The 21,853-nt window shown below is 41.1% G+C and overlaps 2 protein-coding genes and 1 long non-coding RNA gene across 3 annotated transcripts in view; 1 reads left to right on the top strand and 2 right to left on the bottom strand.

Annotated features, from left to right (window-relative positions):
• Positions 1 to 9,533, bottom strand: part of PDILT (protein disulfide isomerase like, testis expressed) — a 27,135-nt gene extending 17,602 nt beyond the window's left edge. The window contains exons 1-2 of the mRNA XM_042864048.1: positions 9,326 to 9,533; positions 684 to 890 (exon numbers count right to left, since the gene is read on the bottom strand). Coding sequence (XP_042719982.1) covers positions 684 to 890; positions 9,326 to 9,521 — 403 coding nt within the window. The 5' untranslated portion in view covers positions 9,522 to 9,533. The remainder of the gene's footprint in view (positions 1 to 683; positions 891 to 9,325) is intronic.
• Positions 5,998 to 21,853, top strand: part of LOC122175967 (acyl-coenzyme A synthetase ACSM3, mitochondrial-like) — a 16,899-nt gene continuing 1,043 nt past the window's right edge. The window contains exons 1-13 of the mRNA XM_042864045.1: positions 5,998 to 6,322; positions 12,015 to 12,280; positions 12,529 to 12,739; positions 13,742 to 13,949; positions 14,806 to 14,949; positions 16,009 to 16,165; positions 17,223 to 17,302; positions 18,198 to 18,321; positions 18,971 to 19,051; positions 19,370 to 19,471; positions 20,286 to 20,413; positions 20,542 to 20,641; positions 21,234 to 21,353. Coding sequence (XP_042719979.1) covers positions 12,080 to 12,280; positions 12,529 to 12,739; positions 13,742 to 13,949; positions 14,806 to 14,949; positions 16,009 to 16,165; positions 17,223 to 17,302; positions 18,198 to 18,321; positions 18,971 to 19,051; positions 19,370 to 19,471; positions 20,286 to 20,413; positions 20,542 to 20,641; positions 21,234 to 21,353 — 1,656 coding nt within the window. The 5' untranslated portion in view covers positions 5,998 to 6,322; positions 12,015 to 12,079. The remainder of the gene's footprint in view (positions 6,323 to 12,014; positions 12,281 to 12,528; positions 12,740 to 13,741; positions 13,950 to 14,805; positions 14,950 to 16,008; positions 16,166 to 17,222; positions 17,303 to 18,197; positions 18,322 to 18,970; positions 19,052 to 19,369; positions 19,472 to 20,285; positions 20,414 to 20,541; positions 20,642 to 21,233; positions 21,354 to 21,853) is intronic.
• LOC122175971 lies at positions 13,697 to 16,257 on the bottom strand. Its single transcript, XR_006177597.1, has 3 exons — positions 16,245 to 16,257; positions 14,117 to 14,163; positions 13,697 to 13,978 (listed from the first exon to the last, which is right to left on the bottom strand). It is a non-coding gene; the product is annotated as an uncharacterized LOC122175971 (long non-coding RNA).

The raw sequence follows: 21,853 nt of genomic DNA, 5'->3' as shown, positions 1-21,853 counted from the left end.
AGAGGAGAGGAGAGGAGAGGAGAGGAGAGGAGAGGAGAGGAGAGGAAAAGGAATTACTTGTCTGCACTTTTGTTGGAAGAAAAACTCTAAGAAGACCTGGATTTCCAAGGATTGCTCATTCGTACTATTGCAATATTGTTGTTTTTGCTGAATAACTTTCCCCAAAAGATTTGAAATTATTCCATAATTTCTTTTCTGAGCCATGTATGAGCTCCCTCTCATGGCTGCACTGTCAAATTCTTTTCTTCAGCTTTGTTCAGAATTTGCTGTTAAATGCATCCTGCTGCAGGGACAGTACCTGTGTAAGTTGCAGTGAGCCAGCAGAAGTGCAAACAAGTGGGTTTGGGATCCAATTCTTGTTTGGTGTAACTTTTATTTATGGGGATTTTTTTTGTTTGTTTGTAGTGTGTGGGCGTGTGTCATTTTGGGTGTGTTTCTATGTCCTCAGAATTATGCCAGCTGTGAGCTTGGCTGTGTGAACTCAGTAGAGAGAAGCATATTCAGTTATAAACATAGAAGACCAATTAAAATCAAAATTCTTGTATAGATACAGAGTTAATTGCACATTTAACACCATGGGCACAAAGAGTTTGCATAGACTGTATCTGAGCATCCATACTTTTATCCTTGGCAGCAAAATAGGTCAGCACATCCTGTCATTAACAGTGCAGAAGATAATTTACCTTTGCAGTCTATAGGGGCCTCCCTGATACCATCCACAAAAAATTTCACGGTAGGAAACTCTTGAATATTAAATTCTTTTCTCAAATCAAATTGATCTGTGACATCTATTTTGCCAAACTGGATTCTTGGAGCTTCTTTCTTAAGCAGTCGCGCAGCCTCAGCAAATTCTTTCGACACATTCTGAGATGCTTGAGATAAAGAAACATCTGGAAAGGGTCAGTCAAAAGAGAATGGGTTACACAGGCTCCAGTGTGAAGTTTTGCAGCAGAAATTATTATGTCAAATAGTAGCTGGAGGGGTTGGATAAAGGCCATTTATGACTCAAGTAAGTGAGAAATTATCTTTAGTTCTTCTTTCTTTGTGTTGATTCTGATTGTTCAAGGCTACATGAGTACTTGGACAAGTCAGAGTGAATAATCAGCAGGACTGCAATAGTCTTCTGTTGGCAAGAAATGACTTAGAGTAAAAAAGCAAGTTCGACAGAATATCCTGATTCTAAAGATTTTAAAGGGAGTTCAAGGATAGAGTTTGCACTCACATCGAAACTCTTTGTAAGATGCTAGTTGTAAAAGCACTTCATTGGGATAAACTTGTATAATTCAGAAACTTTCTTCAAATAAGATATGGAAGGAGAGAATATGCTCTTACAGACTGATAGTGGCTCTAAAATAACAGGTGTCTGTGTGTGCCATGTGCCAACCCTCGGCTAGCTCCAATGGCAGTTGTAGTTCATCAACTAATTTCATTGCCACTTTACAGAGATTTTCTGAGATTTAATTGTAACTTCAGTTTCCTTTCTTGTAATTATAAAGATGCTCTTGCTAACATTTCCCCCATAAATTTGCAGCATGCCGTCTCCCAGCATAAAAAACACCACAGTACTATCTGTCTTGGCTGAGTTCAACCCACTCTAGAAGAAACTGCAGAAGAACTAATGGAAGTTCTGCTCTGTCAATGGGAGACATGGCATATCTACCATATAAAAACACTGCTGTTTCTCGAGAGCATGTTTGTTGAGCCTTTATGAAATATCATTACTTAAAATGATTAGAGATGCATGGAGTCTTTATTAAAACACAGCGTGTTTGCTGTGCTGTTGAGTGCTGATATGTAATGACTGCATATGGACAGGGTGAGCCCAGATCCATTAGGCAGAGATGTTGGGCTTTCTAAGATGTGTTGCTCTGGACTTGGAATAACAAGTAGAAGTCACATGGTGGTGGTTAGGGATCCAGTACCTTCTGGCTAATTCCAAGGCAGTGGTTTACACCAGAAGCAATTTCACTGAGAGGGTGATGAGGCACTGGAACAGGCTGCTGTCATGGTTTTATGATTTTTGGTCATCAGTATTCCACACCATAACATCATGTAATGCACTGGGGGTGGGGTTTGATATCTGCCGAATGTTCGTCCGTCAGAGAAGAACTACATTTCCCCAGGAGACTTTGCGGTCAGCAAGGGGATATAACTCCAAGCAAGGTCACCTGATCCTTCTTCTTCGCCTGCTCTTCGCTGTCTGCGCTTCGCTATCTGCACTTCGCCGTCTGTACTTCAGTCACTCAACTGGACTGCACTTCTCACCCCAACATTGTGGTGAGGTCTATACAATTCAAACAGACTCTCTCTCTCTCTCTCTCATTGTATTTTACTAATACTATATTTAGTAAAATCATTTGTTCCACCTCAGATCAGTGCTGTTGTTTTCAAGTACTTTGGGGTCCCCTGCTTCCCCTTTCCCAGAGGCGCGGATCCGCAGATCCCTCCGCCCTGCTGGTCATGGAACTGGGCCGGACCAGCCCATAAACCGTTGACAGCTGCCCAAGGAGGCTGTGGATGCCCCATCCCTGCAGGCATTCAAGGCCAGGCTGGATGTGGCTCTGGGCAGCCTGGGCTGCTGGTTGGTGACCTGCACACAGCAGGGGGTTGGAACTGGATGAGCATTGTGCTCCTTTGCAACCCAGGTCATTCTATGATTTTATGATTCAATTTCAATATAGCAACTTTTTTTTTTTCCCTAATAAAATAAGGTTGCACAGATCTTTTACCACAGTTGGGCATCTGGAAGATCAGAAGCTTGTTGCATGTGAAGTGGAACTCTCTTAAAAAGGGGCAAAATAAATTGTTGGTATATTCCAGACAGAGAAGCTGAAGATGCCTGGAGGCTTCCCAGGTATGCAGGTATCAATAAGCAATATGGGCATTACATATATATGTAGATTGTCTGGGGGACTTTAGGATCCATTTTTCTGTGAAATATTTCAACTTCAAAGATGTATTTTGTTTAAAGAATGATCCCTTATCACCTAATGACCTGAACCCACTCTCACACAGCCATGGCTATTCTGTGAAGTGTGCCTGCAGGACACTTATTCGCAGGGGAGAGTCCATAACACCATTTCTGCAGCAAGTTTACCCAGACAGCAAGTGCTGAAGAACAGCATCTCTTTTTTTCTGATGACTACAGTTTCCTTTATTTTAAGAACTTCTATAACAAAACCTTCCTCTAAAAAGGTCAGAAGGAACAGATGTTATATATACCCTCATTCCCCAGAGGAAAGGTGCTGCGTGGGGGAGGTTTGTCATATTTTCCACTTTTATAACTCAAGCCACTAGCACTCTTGTTCGGTGCAAGAAGTGAGGAACCTGCTTCCCAGAAGTATTGCTGCATAAGGATTAAGAACAGGACCTCATCACAGTGCACAGAGTCCTAGAGAGAATGCCAGAGTATGTTTTACCCAAAGCCTTGCCAAATGGATATGTTAAAAGTGGGAAGAGCACCAGGAATTTTGTATTTTGAACACATGGATGACCTGAATAAGCAACTACTTTGCTTCATGATACCATATAGCCAGCTACTATATACTGCAATGTGGGCAGAGATACTTTTTGCTGATATGTACACCTCTCTCATGTCCCTAAAGCTTCCTTTAAGTGACAATACATGGAAGTATGATGAGTTCCTCTTTCCTTTACCTAATTGCTAATGGCCTCCAGTTTCATTGGGCAGTCTATACTGATTGCTGCAGACACTGTGAATATGCCTGTTGTCATGCTAAAAACTGATTTCTTAGCTGTTAGTTCCTGACATGGTTAGAAAGTCACTTCAGGACTCCTACTTTTCCTCTTTCCTGTGTAGTCTGCTTTTACAGTTTTCACTAACGATATATAATTTTCTGTGTAGAAGAATGGTTTCCTGTTTAACATATTAGACTGGAAGCGAGAAAAGCAAGGTATTGATCTTGCTGCAAATGCACGTTTTCTTATGTGACCTTGAAAGTGTTCCCATTCTATTCTACTGTGCAAAATACAGCCCATTATCTCCTGTGTTGACTTCTGTACTTTGAATCTGAGCTAATTTAATGTTTGCAGTTTGCAGTTCAGTTGAGGTCTTCTGCTGTGCAAACACTGAAGATTATTCAAGAGTTTGGACCCTTCTACAGAATGTTCAGTTAATAAAAAGCATGTGTAAGGGCATCTAGATAAGGGATTGATGCTAATCAATAGGACTGTCCAGGAACTAGAATATCACCTAGTGATTCCAGTGATGCTTGTAGCTGCCTGGACATGGCACTTTCATTGAGCTCCCTTTTAAAAGCATATTTTACAAATAAATCAATAAATCAATAAATCTATTTCAGATAGTGTACTCTTAAGGACTGAGACAGATTTCCAGCAAAGCCTACATGAGCAAGGCGCCCACATCCCACACTCCCTCATGCTGCATTAGGTTCCTGTATGGAGCTTAGTTATCAGATATACATGTTTTGGGGGTGTTTTTGAACTGTTCCCATTCTCTATGTAGTGAGCAGATTTCTGCATAGCTGGAAGCAGCTCCTAGCACATGAGTGAATGTGCTTTGGATTTTGGCTTTACGAGTGAGCTGACACACTGATTTAAAATTAGTCATTCTCCCTTCACTGCATGGAAGTCTCCTTTCTCACATATGCACAGTCAGCAGTTTCCCATTTGTTTCAGAAACGTCACCTTCTGCTTTAATGCCTTGGGAAGGAGGTGAATGTCTTTGTCACGCTATCTTGCCTATTAAATGTCATCAGCCCAGCACTGATTGCCAGTCACAGGCTGCAGGAATCCTATGGCTGATCTGGTGGCTCACTGAATGCACAGATCTGCTAGAAAAGGTAAATGTTTCTTTTATTTTTTTTTTAATGGGTGGAAATGTGCTTGGAGAGCAAAGTAGCAGTGCAGTGCACAAATCCACCACTTGTATGTTTGTCCATAGGTTATAAAAAGACAATGAAAATGTTACCACCCAGATAAATAAGATAGGAAAACTAGTGACAACTGCTGCACAGAGGGACCCTGACAGGCTTTAGAAATAGGCCCATGTGGACTTCATGAAGCTAAGGCTAAGTGCAGGGTCCTGCGCTGGGTCAAGGCAATCCTCAGTGTTGTCAACGTCTGGAAGAAAAACTGACTGAGAGCAACTCTGCAGAGAACTTGGAGATGAAAAATGGGATTCAAACCAGTAATGTGCTTTTGCAGCCCAGAAAGCCAATTGTAGCCAGGGTTGCACCAAAAGTGTGACAGCAGATGGAGGTATGCGATTGCCCCGTTCTGCTCCACTCCTGTGAGATCCCACCTGAAGTCCTGCATCCAGCACTGGGGTCCCCAGGATCAGAAAGACATGGAGCTGTTAGAGCAGGACAGCCATGAAAATCATCAGAGAGCTGGAATGCCTCTCACATGGAGAAACACTGGGAGATTTTAGCCTGGAGAAGTCTGTGGGGACTAAGTTAATACATGACTGAAAGTGGTCACGGTTGGCGGCTGTTTGCAGTAGTACTTGGAGTGTTTGTGTTTATAAGTGGACACATTTCATCCTCCCTGTGGTGTTTAATTGTCGCTGAAGTGCTTGGGTTTTTTTGTTGATTATCTTGTCTTTGAGGATAAAACTTGAAAGCAACAATATCCTGCGATGTACTTCGCCACAGGGGTTTGTATTCAGTTAACACAAAGTGTAAATAACAAAACTCTCCCATGCAAGCAACACTCATGTAAGATCTACCATCTCTTGGTGGCAGGAGCACTATGTTCTCTATGCTAGCATGCATCTGAGTGACACTTAGATCAGTTTAACACTAATGGCAACGCTGCAGACTGCAGCAGAATGAGGACCATTCATGTGGACTTTGAAACTGAGTGCCCCTAGCACAATCAGGACATATAATTCAGATAAGAGAATGGGCACAATGCCACGTGCTGCTTGTGCTGTTTTCAGACATCGTTCACTGTTTTTTTCACCAAAAAAAAAAAAAAAAAAAGCAAACTGAAACTGGCCTCTCTGTTCTGCTGCCCTCCCCCACTTCCTTTGTGCTGCCTCTTCAGCTATTTTCTCATTGCAGAAAGCAGATAAGGATGAAGGCAGAAGAATGTTGGATTTCTCGATCATTACTTTGTTTCCATAACGGGAATTTGCCCAGTGCACTTTGCTCGGCTCATTAGGGTACTGCACTGCACGGCAGACAATCAGCAGATGTTTTTATATTAAATCTTGCCTGAAGGAAGACAGAGCTGTGACACAGTGAGGGTGGAACTGCAGGAGGCACCAGGAGGGCCTGGGAGTCACTGGGCAGAAGATGTCAAAGCAGGCCTTTCTTCACTGAATATTCTGCCTCTGGTAAGTAGATACTGTTATACTGCAGGGAAAGGGTTGAAATTTTCTCAATACAAACAAATGTAAGACAGATCCTAGAGCATTAAATCCAAATTTGCAGCTTACACTTTTCTCCTTCTTGGTCATGTCCACTTTCTAGGGTATATGGGATTCCTTTGCATTCTCTCACTGCATTGCCATGATTGAAAAGGGTTGAGAAGAATCTCAGGTCTTGCATTCGTTCTGGATTTCTATTCCTATGTGGGAATATTGCTCTGTCTCTCATAACCTCAATTCCCAGAGTAGTTTCATGTTCACACAGTTTACTTAGCCTATTTTAAGGAATAGGGCACAAAAAATTACTTATGGGCTCTCTTAGTGCTTGTCTGATCTTTATCCTTTTCATTCCAAGGCAAAGCAAATTCTAGTAAATGAACCAGATGTGAACCAGAATAGGCTCATGTTTCCCACATCCTGGGCCAGTGCTGCAGGGCAGGATGCATTTTCACTGTCTCAAAGGCTAGTTAGTACCATCGTCTCCAAAGGGACCTGCTGGGACTGAGGCTGAAGACTTCCAGGTAATGTGTCTTGGCTGAGGAACTCAGTCTGAATGATTTTACAAGTCTCTGTAGATGTCATTCTGATTTGTAGGAAGAAAGGCAGTCCATAGTAAGCCCTTCAGATAGATGCAGTGACCTTGAATCCAAACCAGAATGCAGTGAGGCTCACTGGTGAAGATGTGGTAGGGGAGCAGTGCTTCCTCTCTGACTTTATCCAAAGGTGCAGAGTGCAAGGACATGGTGTGTTCGTCCTCTGGTTCTGGAGAAATCCATTTGTGAGTGGTGGAGTATCAGATGGAGGGACAAGACTTCTCTGAAGTAGGAGCAGGAGATCCTGGTTTAGGTCTCCTACATGCTGTGAGTGCCTAAGTCTCTGAGCTACTATTCTGAACAATTCTTTATCCATCTCTCATTTTTCGTGGAACTTTACACATCTTCTTCCCATTTGGTATTAGGTTGAAATCCTGAAATATGTTGCAGAACATTGGTGATGATCAGCTCTGCCAGCAGCAAGGAGGCTTGGCTACAAACTCCTCCCAGTCCGGATGTTCAGTGCTTTGAATCAGCTCTTAAGAAAGGCTGAGAATAGTGCTTGAATAGGGTTTTTCTGATACAGTATTTTTTCACCCAAGTATCACCATCTTCAGAGGGAACCAAAGCAATTCACAACTGCAGGGTGAATTTGACAAGTAGCTGTAAATCCTCAACAAACAACAAAAACACATACACATTCTTGCTAAATTTCAACATTTCAAACATCTTGTAATTTTTAAAATAAATTTCTAAAGTGATTGCTCTCAAAGTTTAAGAAATATGTTAGGTTTTGTAACAGTTTGAGGATTAATGAAATGTTCAGTATGACCCAAAGTTATTTTTAGTTTCATTAATTCATCACATCTGCTTCTGTAAAGTTAGGATATTGCTTTAACTTCAACTCAGCATAGATCTGGGATTTGCATCTTGTGCTTAATGCCTACCTGACTTCAGAGGAGAGCGAGCCTGCAAAGTGTGTAATTTAAAGCTGAGCTCAGTGAGTGCAGCACAACTGATAGCAGGGTGAAGCAATGTCAGGCTCAGGGAACAGAGACAAAGCTTTTGTTGTTTTACACAGATTGAAAAGTCCATTGTCTAAGTTAGACACTCCCGTAGAAAGCTTATCAGGAAAAAGTTCCTATCTTAAGTAGTATCTTCCACTGCTTGTTTGGTTGAACTGTCTCTACTTGGTGATTTACAGCATTTTTATTTACACTGCAGTCTCTTACAGGACTCCTTTATCTCTGCTGTAACTCCTCTCTGCACCACATAGTGCATGGTGTTTAATATGAAATGCGCTGTGTCTCCACGCATTATTTCCATCCTGCTGCAGTCTGAATGATCATTTCTGGTCCAGCAGAGCACTAAGCACAAGGTATGCAGGCATGGAATTGTAAGCACATTTGTTAAAATTCAACATGAATGTCAGTGATGAAGTAGAGAAGGAGTGGGATGAGCACTGCTCCATGGGACTGGGCTTGCTGATAGGTTGTATGAAGCGAGCTAGTAAAACACATTGGAAAGATCTATGCTATCCATAGGGCTTCTGCAGCTTCACTATGAGTGATTTTTGCATAGCCCTTTTTAAGTCCTACACTTCATTGTGGCCACTGGCAATGAAAGTGAGAAGGACCTTTTGAACATGAAATGGCATCCTCAGGTTTTCAGGCATGAACTGCAACATGCAGCCTCTTGAAGGAGTTTTGCTCTGGCAGTAATAATTTGTGCTACCAGCAAGCTATTCAAAAAACCTCCTCATGTGGAGGGGGAAGTTATGCAGTCTGAGCTTTTAGGTGGGTGCACTCACAAGACTGTTCTTTGGCTTTTGCTTTTGTTATTTACTTCTTGTAATGCCAGGCCTCTGAACTCACAAAATGAGTTGCTCCCCATGAGGAATGAGCAGGAACATAATAGAAAAACCACAAGCCTGCTTCCACCTAATCTAGTGCACCTAATCTAGTGATTTCAGGGAGAGTCTTGCAAACCCATATCATGCAGTTACAGGCACTAAAATAATGTACTGAGCCATTCCCTGAAGCCCAAACGCTTACAGAGGACAGATGCCATCTGGCATAAATCTCGTACATGAAAATGTAAGAGAGAGGAAAGCCCTCTCTGATTTTTGAACACAGTTTCACTCATCATCGCTGTGAAACACACTTGCAAGATTAGGCAGTGGAAGCAGAGAATGCAAAGTTGGAGCTGCACACATGTAAACCTATCTTAGTATCAGTTTTATGGAGTGAGCCAGTGCTCAAATACTCCAAAAAGGAATCAGTGATTGTAGTTATTGTCAGAAATAGAAACATGGTGGACATAGAAGAAGGGCTGTTGGAGGACAAAGCAACAGTAGAACAGGCATACCTTCGTGCTCCAGCATCAGCCGTGCTCTGCAGAGCTGCAGGATAAGACACAGACAAAAGCTGATACTCACAGAACTCCACCAGCAAGTACTTTGTTTCCTTCAATGCTCTGTCAAAGTTGCTCTTTTTCAGCAAGAGTACGCAGTTCTCCTTTCTTATTTTAGGGAGTTTGGCTTTCCTTAGCTTTCTTTCATTTGGGCTTATGCTCTCTACATCCAGGAAACATGAGAGAAATAACAATGGCAGAAAGAACTGATGCGTCTTCATCTTGCCCTGCCTTTATTGGGTGACCAAAAAGAAAGGAGAAAAGGAGCACTAAGCAGCAGTATTTGCTGCTCAGATGGCTGCTGTTTTATCAGCCGAACTTAGAAGCTGATAAGGTTGTTAAATTTACCACCAGTGGAGCCAAATGCACCTTTCCACTGGAAGGTTAACGTAATTACTTCCCCATCTCTAACAGTGTTTGGAAAAACAATTTCTGTGGTGATAATAGGTAGACAGTTGCTGTAAGTAATAAGAACCCTGGAGAGAAGGTGGACAGCACAGGAGGGGAAACATGCCTCTGAAGCATAAGTCAATTTGACAACACGCTATTGTGGCCGTAACCCAGCACAGAGCTACAGAGAGGACAGTGAGGTAACTAGAATCATAGGATCATAGAATCATAGAAATTTAGAATGGCTTTGCTTGGAAGGGACCTCAAAGACCATCAATCCCTTGCCATGGGCAGGCATGCCAAGGTATTGATCAAGTGCTAAATCAGATTGCCCAGAGCCCCATCCAACCTGACCTTGAACAACTCCAGGAATGGAGCAACCGCAGCTCCCCTGGGCAAGCACTAGGAAAACTAGATGATAGCTGTTCCTCTGGTTAATACCTGTTTGTCTGCTGTGCTTGCAAAGCTACATCCTGCAGATTGATTCAGGGTAAGCTCTCTGATGAAGTACCATGTTGTAGCTCAAGAAAGATACCTACTTTGTAGGTTAAACCAGAGCACATTGCTGTTGATTCCCAGCTATGGAACGATTTCATGCAATGTGAACAGCTTGTGACCCAAATTTGTTAGCTAGTGTCTGTACAGTAACTGAAGGCTCCAAATGTTTCCTTTCAACTGTTGGATAGCTTTCAAGTGTGAACTCTGAAGCCAAAATATTTGCCAGTCTCTAACAGTAGTAGGAACACTTACAATCCTTAAACCATGTTGAAAGTTGTAGCCTAAAGAGTACACCCAAAGGTGCAATGTCTCTAGAGGTCTGATCAGAAAGCAAGGACAGAGATGACTTGAGGATGGATCTGTCCAGTTCACAAGAACCAAGCTAACAGTGAAAGAAATGTTTCTCTTGAAGAGATAAAAGTGTAGCTTCACTCTTTCGTGCTCTTAAGCTAAAGGATGAAAAATTTACTATTAGGAAGGTACTTCTCAAAAGTGGCTGGTGACCTTGATTGTGGCTGATGTGCTAGTCTCCACTTCTTGGAGTTGACAGATTGCTTCAGTTTAGGTTGTTTTCATACCTGGTGTGATGAAGGCTTGGTTTCAAGTGAACTCTTCCTTGTAAATCTCAAAGGCTTTGGGTTGTAATGCACCTTGAGACGTGTCTGATTAGCACTTGTTCAGGCTGACTAATGAAATCAGAGAGCTGTATACTCAGGCTGCTTTCAAGATAAGATCACACGTAAATACAGACACAGCAATCAGGTTCTAAAGGGAAGGAAGAAAAAAAGCAGGAAGATAAGAGTCTCCTGTTTGACTTTGTGGTTGTTTTCTCTTCAGTAACAGAAAAAACATCTGTTATTCATCTCTTTTCCAAAGCTGTCTTGCAAGTATTATCCTAAGAGAGTAAAAACCATCTTTCAGAATAACAGGGGAAAAGGAACAAGACCTATTTGATCTGAACATACCCTGTTGTAAGCTACCCGAACCTAAGGTTCCCAGAGCACAGGTGGGATGACAAAGGCATCTGCTTATAGAACTGGTTTTTCCCTGTCTGCCACTGAAACAAACAGCAATCAGATCAAATCTCTTCTGAAAATCTTCTACAGGGGAATAAGCACAAATTTGAAAAGGGCTTCTAATCTCCAGGAGGGAAACTGGAATAAGAGGAGAATGATATGAAATCTAAGGTTCCCTTAGATTTAACGAGGTCACTAGATCCTTAGGGACTTGACTAAGCTCATAAATTTAATCAGGTGGTTCTGCATCTATGAGTAAAGAAAAGCCAATTTTTTTTGAAGTCCCAAGCTGGGCTGTAAATAACTGCATGTGCCTGTGTGTTGTGTAGGACAGAAGTGATGGAATTTTCTTCATATGTTTTACAATGTGTAAATCGTGATGCACTTTCAGATTAAGGGAAGAAGAAATGGAAGATTTTGGAATTTCATATTTGCCTGCACACTGTTTGAGTATATTCCATGCCCCCAGAAAAATCAGAACTCGCAAGGAAAATGATACTCAGTTTTATAGGTGAATTATTTGGTGTGGAGAATCGCCACCTAGTGTGCATGTAAGACATAACGTAATTTCACAGTCCTGAATCATAGAATTGTATCATAGATATCATAGTTGGTATCAATCTAATATACAAAGTGTCCTGAGCTCAACGCATTTTCTGACTTTGAGCACTAGACCATTTCATTTCTGCGACCAAAACTCAGAAGAGTCAAGAGATACGGGATTCATTCATGAGCAGAAAAATTAGAGATCAAAGACGGGCAAAAAATCAAATACCTGGCTGCTTCTAAACACAGTTTCTTTCATTGCAGATGTCTGATCCCTGTAAGTGTTCATCTGGATTTTTTTCCCACTGCCCGATAAATCTTCGTTTATCATGAGAACATTTATGATATCCCGGATTCCTCAGTGCCTGCAGATTCTGAGGTCACCTTCCAGACTTTTCCATGGATGTAACAGGCTTCTTACATCCCGGATTATTTCATATTATGACTCTGTAAACCGGTGTGAAAAGGAACTACCCAAATACTTCAACTTTGCAAGTGATGTCTTGGATGAGTGGTTGCAACTGGAAAAGGTGGTGATTTTCTTCTATTTTATAGACAATGAAACAAATATCAGACAATAAAGAACAATTTTCATAATGGATGCTGAATAATAGCAGCTGGAAATTACAACACAGTATTTTCTTTGTCAGAAATGTGGGCATCACTCCAAGGGATCAATTACCAAAGACTGTTTGTGTAGTCTGGAGCTAGTTTTGATTGAAACTAAACCTTTCAAGGTTTGTCATTTTATTTAATATGTTCTATTGCTATGTTCTAGGATGGAAGGCGACCAGCAAATCCAGCTTTTTGGTGGGTAAATGATGAAGGGGAGGAGGTGAAGTGGAGCTTTGAAGAGCTGGGATTTCTGTCCAGGAAAACAGCTAACGTACTTTCTGAGGCATGTGGTTTGCAGAGAGGAGATAGAGTTTTGGCAGTTCTGCCTCGCATCCCTGAATGGTGGCTACTGAGTATAGCCTGCATCCGGGCAGGTGAGTTGTCTTATCTTTTAGACACAGAAAGAATACAGAAAATAAACAGATGTGGAAAAAATGGCTCTGTCAATCTGAAAAAAGAAGAAAAGAAAAAAAAGGGGGAGCGAGGGGAAAGGGAAAATGTAAGTGGGAATTACCCATTCTTTTCTGTACAATTCTCCTTTTATATAGGAGAGTTGGCAGTACCCACATAGGAGCCTAAATAACATTGCAAACTAGATGCTGAACAGACTTTGCTCAATTAAATGCCATCCTTAGTTGAAGGCAGTGGAGGAAGAATGGTTACAATCTGAGGCCAGATTTGACCAGACGTGTTATCAGTATGGACAGTTCTAATGACAATAATAGTTAATAATTCAGTACAGTACTTTTCTGCTCTGCTGTTATTTCCACAGATTCTTCAGAAGAATTCGACCCATCACCTTTTCAGTCTGCAAAACATCCATGATAGAATAATTCAGCATCAACAGGGACACATACAAGCACTTTTGTATTGTTTGCTCTGTTGCAGATTGCACATGGTACTGAGGCTTAGGGAACCCAGTTCTTTTGTATCCAAGTTTTTTTTTCTGTGTTATGTATTATGTAGCTCAGTTCTTCAGTTTCCTAATTGAAAAATTTGGTAGGCACCTCTGAAGGTGCAACAAGACTGAAATCAATCATGTATGTTCAAACTATTGAAATTCTCGGGAAAAGGATGTATAGAAATCCAGGAAATTCTTTTTTTTTTCCCCCTCTGAAACTGTGATACCAATCACATTCTGCCCATTATCCAAACTCACATTTGTTTATGCTACAAAATTAATCCAAGCTAGACAGAGATGCTGACTGAGCAATGCGCGTAAGCCACCTGAGCTCAGTCTATTGAGCTCTGTATCACGTTGGAGGTATTAATTCCTTACTAAAATGAACAATGTCTTTATTCGACACTATCATGTTGTACAAACATCATAAAGACAATTGGACCATTTTCCAAATTCTTTGTTGCTTTTTTTCCAGGAATTGTCTTCATTCCAGGAACATCCCAGTTAACAGCCAAAGATATTTTATACCGACTCCAGGCTTCAAAGGCCAAGTGCATCATTACCAACGATACCCTGGCACCTGCAGTGGAATCTATCTTGCCTGACTGCCAGTTTCTGAAAGCCAAACTAATTGTAGCGAAAGGGAGCAGAGAAGGGTGGCTCAACCTCAGAGAACTCTGTGCGTGAGTATCCAGTTGTCTTAGCTTCATCTCTGTGAAATAAAGGAAACTGTGTCAGTCAGGTGACATTGCTGAGTTTTGACATTCCAAAATACAGATGAGTTATGTTTATCCAACCCTCTGCCAACTCACTGTTATCACTACATTAAGTACATATCCCTCCAGCATACCTCTTGGGAGCTGGAATCAGATCCTTGAGCTGCTCCTTACTTAGCACCTGGAAGCAGAGACCTTTTTAGAAGCTGACAATTGTGATCACAACATAAGAGCACAGACTACTAATCCTGAAGTCATGTTGTGCCTCTCTACTAGATCCCAGCCTAATGGCTCTTGAATTCTGTGATAACACAACTGTTGCCAATTCTTGTTGCCCAGCTGGCGTGGCATCAGCTATTTCTTCCCTTGACTATCTTGATAATTCAGGCAGTCTGGATAGTTCATCAGCATCTTGAACTTCAGTAGTATAATGTGTGTCTAAGAGCACCTTGTCTGGCATCATAGAATGAATATGGCTTCCACTGACTTCAAAGTGGGAGATGGCATGTGTTGAGGCAGAAGTTGGCTTTGCAGCTACCTGCTGTTCCACAAAAAGCTTTCAGAGACACTGAAATATATCTGCAGCTACTGGAATAGGCTCTAGGTTTTCACATTGTGAGAATTATGATGTATGGAACACGAATGTGATTATCAAAATCTGCTCTCTAACTCATACATGTACCTTCTGATGCAACTATTTATTTTGTGAGATCATATATTTTAGTGCAACTGTTTTCCTTCTTAACTCCTAAATCTTAAAAAATTAAGTTTCCTTTTTGGAAAATGTACGTGTAATAACTATCATGTACTGTTTCTTCTGAAGGGTGACATCTGCTGACCACAAATGCGTTAAGACAAGAAATGAAGACCCAATGCTCATCTATTTTACTAGTGGAAGTACAGGCTCTCCAAAAATGGTGGTGCAGTCCCACAGCAGTTATGGCATCGGATTTGCAACCAGTAGCAGGTATTGTTCCTGGATACTCTCAGTGTGTATAAATGTGTTATATATATTAAGTGACATAATCACTGAATGACAGGGGCTGGAAGGGACTTTTGGAGATCACCTAGTTCAACACTTTCTGCTAAAGCAGTTTCCTGCAGCAGGTTGCACAGGAAAGCACCCACTTGGGTTTTGAATATCTCCAGAGAAGGAGACTCCATCACCTCTCCAGGCAGCTTGTTCCAGGGCTCTGTCACCCTCACAATGAAGAGTTATTATTTTTTAAAATGTGACACTAAAAACTGCATTAAATGTAGGCATTACATCAGTGTGGGATCTTCTTCCTCCTCTTTCTTCTCTCAGGGTGAAACAGTGGTTATTAAAAGTTTTTTGTAGACTCAGTTGAAAATATCAGCCACAGTGTTTAATCACTCACAGGGCTGATTGCAGAGCAGCAGTCAGGATAGCCTTGTAGCCAAACCAGATAAAGTTGAGTTCTTCAGTATTATGTAAGCCTTCCTTGAGAACCAAAAGCCTTTTATCATAGCATCTGAAAAGTCACAGATCATTCGGAATCTAGTTGGACACTTATTTACCTCCACTGAACATCATTCTCATTTGTACTTAACATGGAGGGAGAAATTCTGTGAAAAATAAAAGATAAATATCCTTAGGCATTCTGTGTTGAAAGGTGGTAGCGTGGAGTCAACAGAACTAACTTGGTTATTTTCCTAGAGTAGTAACCTGTGGTTTGGCTGATGTCTCCAATCCACAGGGTGAGAAAAGCCCACTCCAAATGACCAGTTTTTCTTCTGAATCCAATTACACAACACATTCCAAGGCTGTTTTGGGCTGTTCAGGGGTAAAACAGACACTGGAAATGTTAATCGGGAGGAAATGAATGGAAACAAGAGAATGTTTCAAATCTTAAATTCCTACAAACTTTCTAAAGAGCCCTAATTGCTGACACCAGATTTTTTAATGGAAGCCTCCTGTCCTTTCTTTTAATTGTGCTGTGACTTGGGCTTAAATCAAGTCTTTCATGCTGTGTGAGCCATTTATGTTTCCCCTCTGCTTTATCAGGTACTGGATGAACTTGACTCCCTCAGATATAATGTGGAATACCTCTGATACTGGCTGGGTAAAGGCAGCTTGGAGCAGCATTTTTGCACCATGGATCAGTGGATCTTGTGTTTTTGTTCACAATATGCCACAGTTTAAACCAACAGTCATTGCAGAAGTAAGCATAACATTTCATGCTGTGAGCTTTATTTCCAGCTAGCATAAATGAAACAAACAAACTGGATTCCAGAGCATACCTACACAGCGTTCTTCAGCAGCAGGCATGGTGCTTCCCACATCTGACAAGTTACCCCTCCTTATGGTGCACAGTAAAAAAGAGGAGCAAGTGTTTGCCTTCCTGGTTAGGCTATAGGGTAGAGATGTGCTGAAAGATGCAGGACAGAATTAACACAAGATCGCTGCTGTCCTGTCCCGTGCTTAGCCTAAAGTGAAATTTGAATATGGATTTCTGGGCACTCTGGGAGGAAGGTGGGCATTGGTCAGTAATCAGAGTAGAGTATGTGCCTGAACTGGGTTTGTGCTATTTAGAACTTTCTCCGCAACATCATCCTCTTGTAGGAGAGGAGATCCAGACTGCCCCAAGAATAAACTTGGAAAAGCTTCATCTCAGTTCACTACTGTCACTTAACTCTGGGTCTAGGACAATCACCTTGGGAAGCAGAAAATGATCCTACATGGAACTACCAGATGCACTCAGTGGTCATTCATATATGAATGATTTTTGTTGGACAGAAAGCATTGTATTTTTTCTCTAACATCAGCCCTGACTGATACAACCACTCTATGCTCAGAGTATTTCATTCATTCATAATTTGTTCCATGTTAAACATATCACATGTTTATGGGTTTCATTTTGCAAACATTTTAGCACAGAAGTCATACAATCATAGAATCACCAAGGTTGGAAAAAACCTCCAAGATCATCCAGTCCAACCATCCACCTGCCACTAATATTTCCCACTAAACCATGTCCCTGAGTACCGCATCTCCACCTCCAGGGACAGTGACTTCAACACCTCCTTGGGCAGCCCATTCCAGCACCTGACCACTCTTTTGGAGAAGAAATTTTTCTTAATATCCAACTCAAATCTCCCCTGGTACAGCTTGAGGCCATTCCCTCTAGTCATGTTAACATCTGATGATATATACTAAGTCAGAGCCACCATTACCTTTTCTTTTCAATAAAATCACCTCCTTTTTTCTTTTTTTTCTAGACTCTCTCAAGATACCCTATCACTATTTTCTGCACTGCCCCCACTGCCTACCGCATGCTTATCCAACATGATGTGAGCAGGTACTGCACATCTGTGTGTTGCAGGGGTAGCAGGGGCTGGGATATAATGCTATGACAGCACTGGCCATTTAGTTACTTATGCTAGGTTTGGTTTTTTTTCAGTTAAAGAAAAGCTAACTAAAGGAAAGCCTTGCTCTCAGAAGAGAGGGCTATATTCCAAAAAAGAATAAGTATTCACACCTTGATCCATTCAGGCTTCAGAAAGGGAATCTCTGAAAAAAGAGCGCATAGGAAATTAGATTAAAATTATTAGATACAAATTAGGCATATTTTTTTAAGGTGTCAAACCAAACTTATGGCTCACAGTTAAATTTAAGTCAAGGAGGATTTCAGACAGCACCGGATCAAGGAGCTGCTGGAGTACAATGAAGTCACTGCTGTATCCTTGAGAACATAAAGATTTAGAGGACTTTGACATGCTGACAGTTATTTGGCAGCTGTTCCCACTGGTCTGTTGCACTGTAAAATATTTAAGCTTATGAGTAGTCAGTGTGGTTTGTAAGGAGATTTCATGCTCCTTGTCTTATTTTGCCAGGACACAGCCACCTAATTCAGCTTTCCAACAACACCGACGTGTTTGTTCAGATAATTCTTTTCTTGTTCTACTCCTGAGGAAATGTTTTTGTTTACTCTTCTTCCGAGAAAATTTTCAAACACTTTTTTTTGTCCTTACCCAGCTCCTACAGACACAGAGATAAATCCCCTCAGTGGTAACATGAGCAATCTGGAGTCCAATCAAGGATAGTGTGACAGAAGTATTGTAGTCATTTCCAAAGTAGCTTGTGAAGTGTTAGGCATACTTCCTTTGAAAGTTGAGGCACATTCCCCAGGTCAGATCATTCAACTGCTATTTTCAAAAATTAAGAAAACTCTTTTATTTGCTATTCTTCTGAAGCTACAAATTCGTGACTCTGAAACACTGTGTATGTGGAGGAGAACCGCTCAATCCTGAAGTGATGGAGAAGTGGAAAATCCAGACAGGACTGGATATCTATGAAGGCTATGGCCAGACTGAAACAGTATGTTTGTATTAATTTCTGCAGTATGCCATCCCAAAGGTAACAACACCCGAGGCACAGTGTGCTTTGATTAATCAGTGGAAAAGTGAGAATCGTTTAAATGAACTTTTTTAAAAAGAAACTCCCTGCAAAATAACTTGTAGTAGATCCCTTCATCGTCTTTGCTTCAGAAGGGAAAACAACAATTAATTTGCTCTGAGTATCAGTTTGGCTCATCTGAGCTTCTGATGGAAAGTATTAAATCAGTTCACATTCCTGCTGACTCTGTAGGCAAACATAACAAAGATATTAAGAATCAGATTTCAGGCATTCTCTCTACTTACCCTCGAGATGGTCCCAAATTAATTTTCCCATTATTGAAATAAGATATGCGATGTCTCTGCTGCTTTGTCTCTGCTGGATTGCAAATTCAAGTGTTTACAGAAGAATCCACTGGCTCAGTCTGGGCAAAAACAACCTCATTCCACACAGCTGACCCTTCGCTGATGTGATGGAGAACCATGGTGCTTTGGTCCTCATTCAGTCCTGGTCATGACAAAGTCATGAAGAGGCAACATGCCTAATGCAAGGCCATAATAAAATCTACAAAATGCTGCAGAAATATGAGTATGTATACATATGTGTGTATATTTATTTATCTATTATGCAGGTAACAATATGTGCCAATATGAAAGGAATGAAAATTAAACCTGGCTCTTTGGGAAAAGCTGTTCCACCTTATAATGTGCAGGTATGTTGATACACTGTGTCTGAGCTCAGCTGTGGTTGCGGGCACACGTGTTAGAACGCTGAGGCCCTGCGTGTTGTTCACTGTTACATCACAGATATCTCATTAAGTTAATCAGTGCTGTAATGACACGTCCCTTTGGGCACTGGTAGTTGGGCAGTGGAATAGATCCCCCCAGGGCAGCGGTCATGGCCCAAGGATGCCTGAGTTCAAGAAGCATTTGGACAACACTCTCAGATCATGTGAGCCAAGAGTTGGACTTGATGATCCTTGGAGGTCTCCTACAACTCAGGTTATTCTGTAATTCTGTTCTTCCTGTAGATCATAGATGACCATGGGGCTGTTCTGCCTAAAGGAGAAGAAGGCAACATTGCTATCCAAGTTCAACCGTCACGACCCTTCTGTATGTTCACTGAGTACTTGGTAAGCTTGAGTTCTTCTGCTTGCCTGTGCCTGCTGAGAAGCTCAAGAGAGACCCAGGGCAAACTTACTGAGGAGCAGAATTTCATCCAGAATCTTCACAGGGCCTCTCTACATGGCTTGAGAGCTTTGAGCCTGATCAGTACATCTGATCAAGAACAGACTGGCAGTGTATAACTGCAAGTTGCAGCACGAAGCAGAAGTAGCTTGTTCCACACCTGTACCTGACCATAGTAGATTTTCTTTGCTGCATTTGGACCATCACATTGAATAAGCCTTGAGGAACCTAGCTATATGTTTCAACCTCTTCTGAACTCACATAATATTTGGGTATTTGTAGCATCCCCTAATAAAAACTCCCAGAAATTAATTATGGATTAAAAACACTCAAGTTTTCAGTTGTCAAACTTTTTTTTTTCTTCTTGTATAACGTTCATCCAATAGATCAGTATAGTTAATGATGTTTTTGCTGTAGGTCACCTCGTTTTGCTTTTGTCTTGAAAGATAGAGGTAAAAAGTTTCTATTGACAGGTCATTGTGGAGCCCCCCTGCAAGAAAAAAACAAGAAAACATTTATCTGAAGAGAGTGGATTACTCATTTTAGCAAAATACTGTGATAAATGAGCATTTTGATGGAACATGAATCCATGGACAAACAAATATTCTTTTCTGCTTCTCACATACTTCCAATGAAAGACTGCTAATTAATGTGACTCTTTTAAACCTAACTCATAAAATAGTATTAAAATACTGCAATGAGAATTGCTTAAGAAATAGTCCTGATCACATTCTTTGTTTTACTATTGATTGTTGTCAGGATAATCCAGAGAAAACTGCTGCCTGCATGACTGGAAACTTCTATGTCACTGGGGACAGAGGGATTATGGATGAAGAAGGATACGTCTGGTTTGTTGGAAGATCTGATGATATAATTAATTCTGCTGGGTAAGTCGTCTGTTTTTAGATTCCATTGTTTACCTGTTAATGATCTGTTTTTATTTAAAAAATCGATCTGAAAAAACCAGTGCAATGGCAGGTTGGCTGTGGCTTTTGTATCTGGATTTTTCTGCTAGGTACCGTATTGGTCCATTTGAAGTCGAAAGTGCATTAATACAACACCCAGCAGTCTCAGAGTCAGCTGTTGTCAGCAGTCCTGATCCAATTCGAGGAGAGGTAAAGACATGGAAAGAAATGTATTTGATACTAAGCATCGAGTTCTCTGCATATAGTGGACTTCTTTTGGGAAGATTTTGAAATTAAAATGGATTAAAAATTAAAAACTGTGCCTTAATAGATTGTGATTTTCAGCATTTCCCTGGTAGCAAGGTTTCATTTGGAAAAACAGATTTATTGTGGCATTTTTTTGTCTAAGAAATAGCGTTTGAGATTTAATTCCTTGCATTCTGTCACCAAGCACTTGGTGGCAGTGATAAACACAGAGGGGTTTTTTTGGTTCTGTTGTTTCAGCTCAGCATTGTGTCTTTGAGATCTGAGATGAAATATTCAGCTGCTTTCTGCTCTAAAACTTTTGGAAAGTTTAGTAGTGTATAAAAGTTAAGAAGAAGAAAAACATGGAAAGAAAACAAAGCAAACATTCCCATGCTTCAATATATGTCATTCATTACAACTAATTTTGTAATAAACAGCCAAGAACAGGCGAGATTAAAGAAAAAAACTCACATTTTTGTATTTTGGTGTTCAGTTTTAGCAATCCCTTAATTACACATCTAGAAGTTAACAGAGTCCTTTCACTTTTGTGGCACAGGTAGTCAAAGCCTTCGTTGTTTTGTCTCCTGCTTTTGCATCACACAACCCAGAAAAACTAACTCATGATCTTCAGCAACATGTCAAAAAGGTGACTGCTCCTTACAAGTACCCCAGAAAGGTAAGTACGCCATAAAGAGCCAGGTCTTCTAATTACATCAGACACTGCACTGGTTTTGTCCTGCCCCTGTTTCTTTTCCACTACTTTTTGACAAAATCTTCCAGTATAAAAATATTTTAGAGAATGCGTTGCAGCTGAAGCCTTGGATTTGCTGTTCTTCTGTGGAGTGGGGGGAAGAAAAAGAAAGAGGAAATGGTAATATCAGAGCCCAGCTCCTGAAATAGCAGGGTTTTCACAGAAACTCAAATGGACAAAGCATTCTGTCCTTATCAGTTCTTTCCCTGAGCTGTGTTCAGATGCAGTCATAACAAAGCAGAAATTTCTGCTGGCATCACGTCTAGAGAACACTCACGACTCTCCTTCCTAATAGTTGAAGCAGACTCTTCTCCAGGATCATTTTACTTGCCCTCGCAAGCAAATATAGCCAGTGCAGAGCAAGTAAGACATGCGGCAAAGAATTTCACCATCCCAGCTCCAAGCTGTGCAGCTTTGCATCCTGT

Source organism: Lagopus leucura, unplaced genomic scaffold (assembly GCF_019238085.1).
Source record: "Lagopus leucura isolate 7727_CA_CO unplaced genomic scaffold, USGS_WTPT01 Super-Scaffold_760, whole genome shotgun sequence".
NCBI lineage: Eukaryota > Metazoa > Chordata > Aves > Galliformes > Phasianidae > Lagopus > Lagopus leucura.
This window is presented reverse-complemented; position numbering and strand designations above follow the sequence as displayed.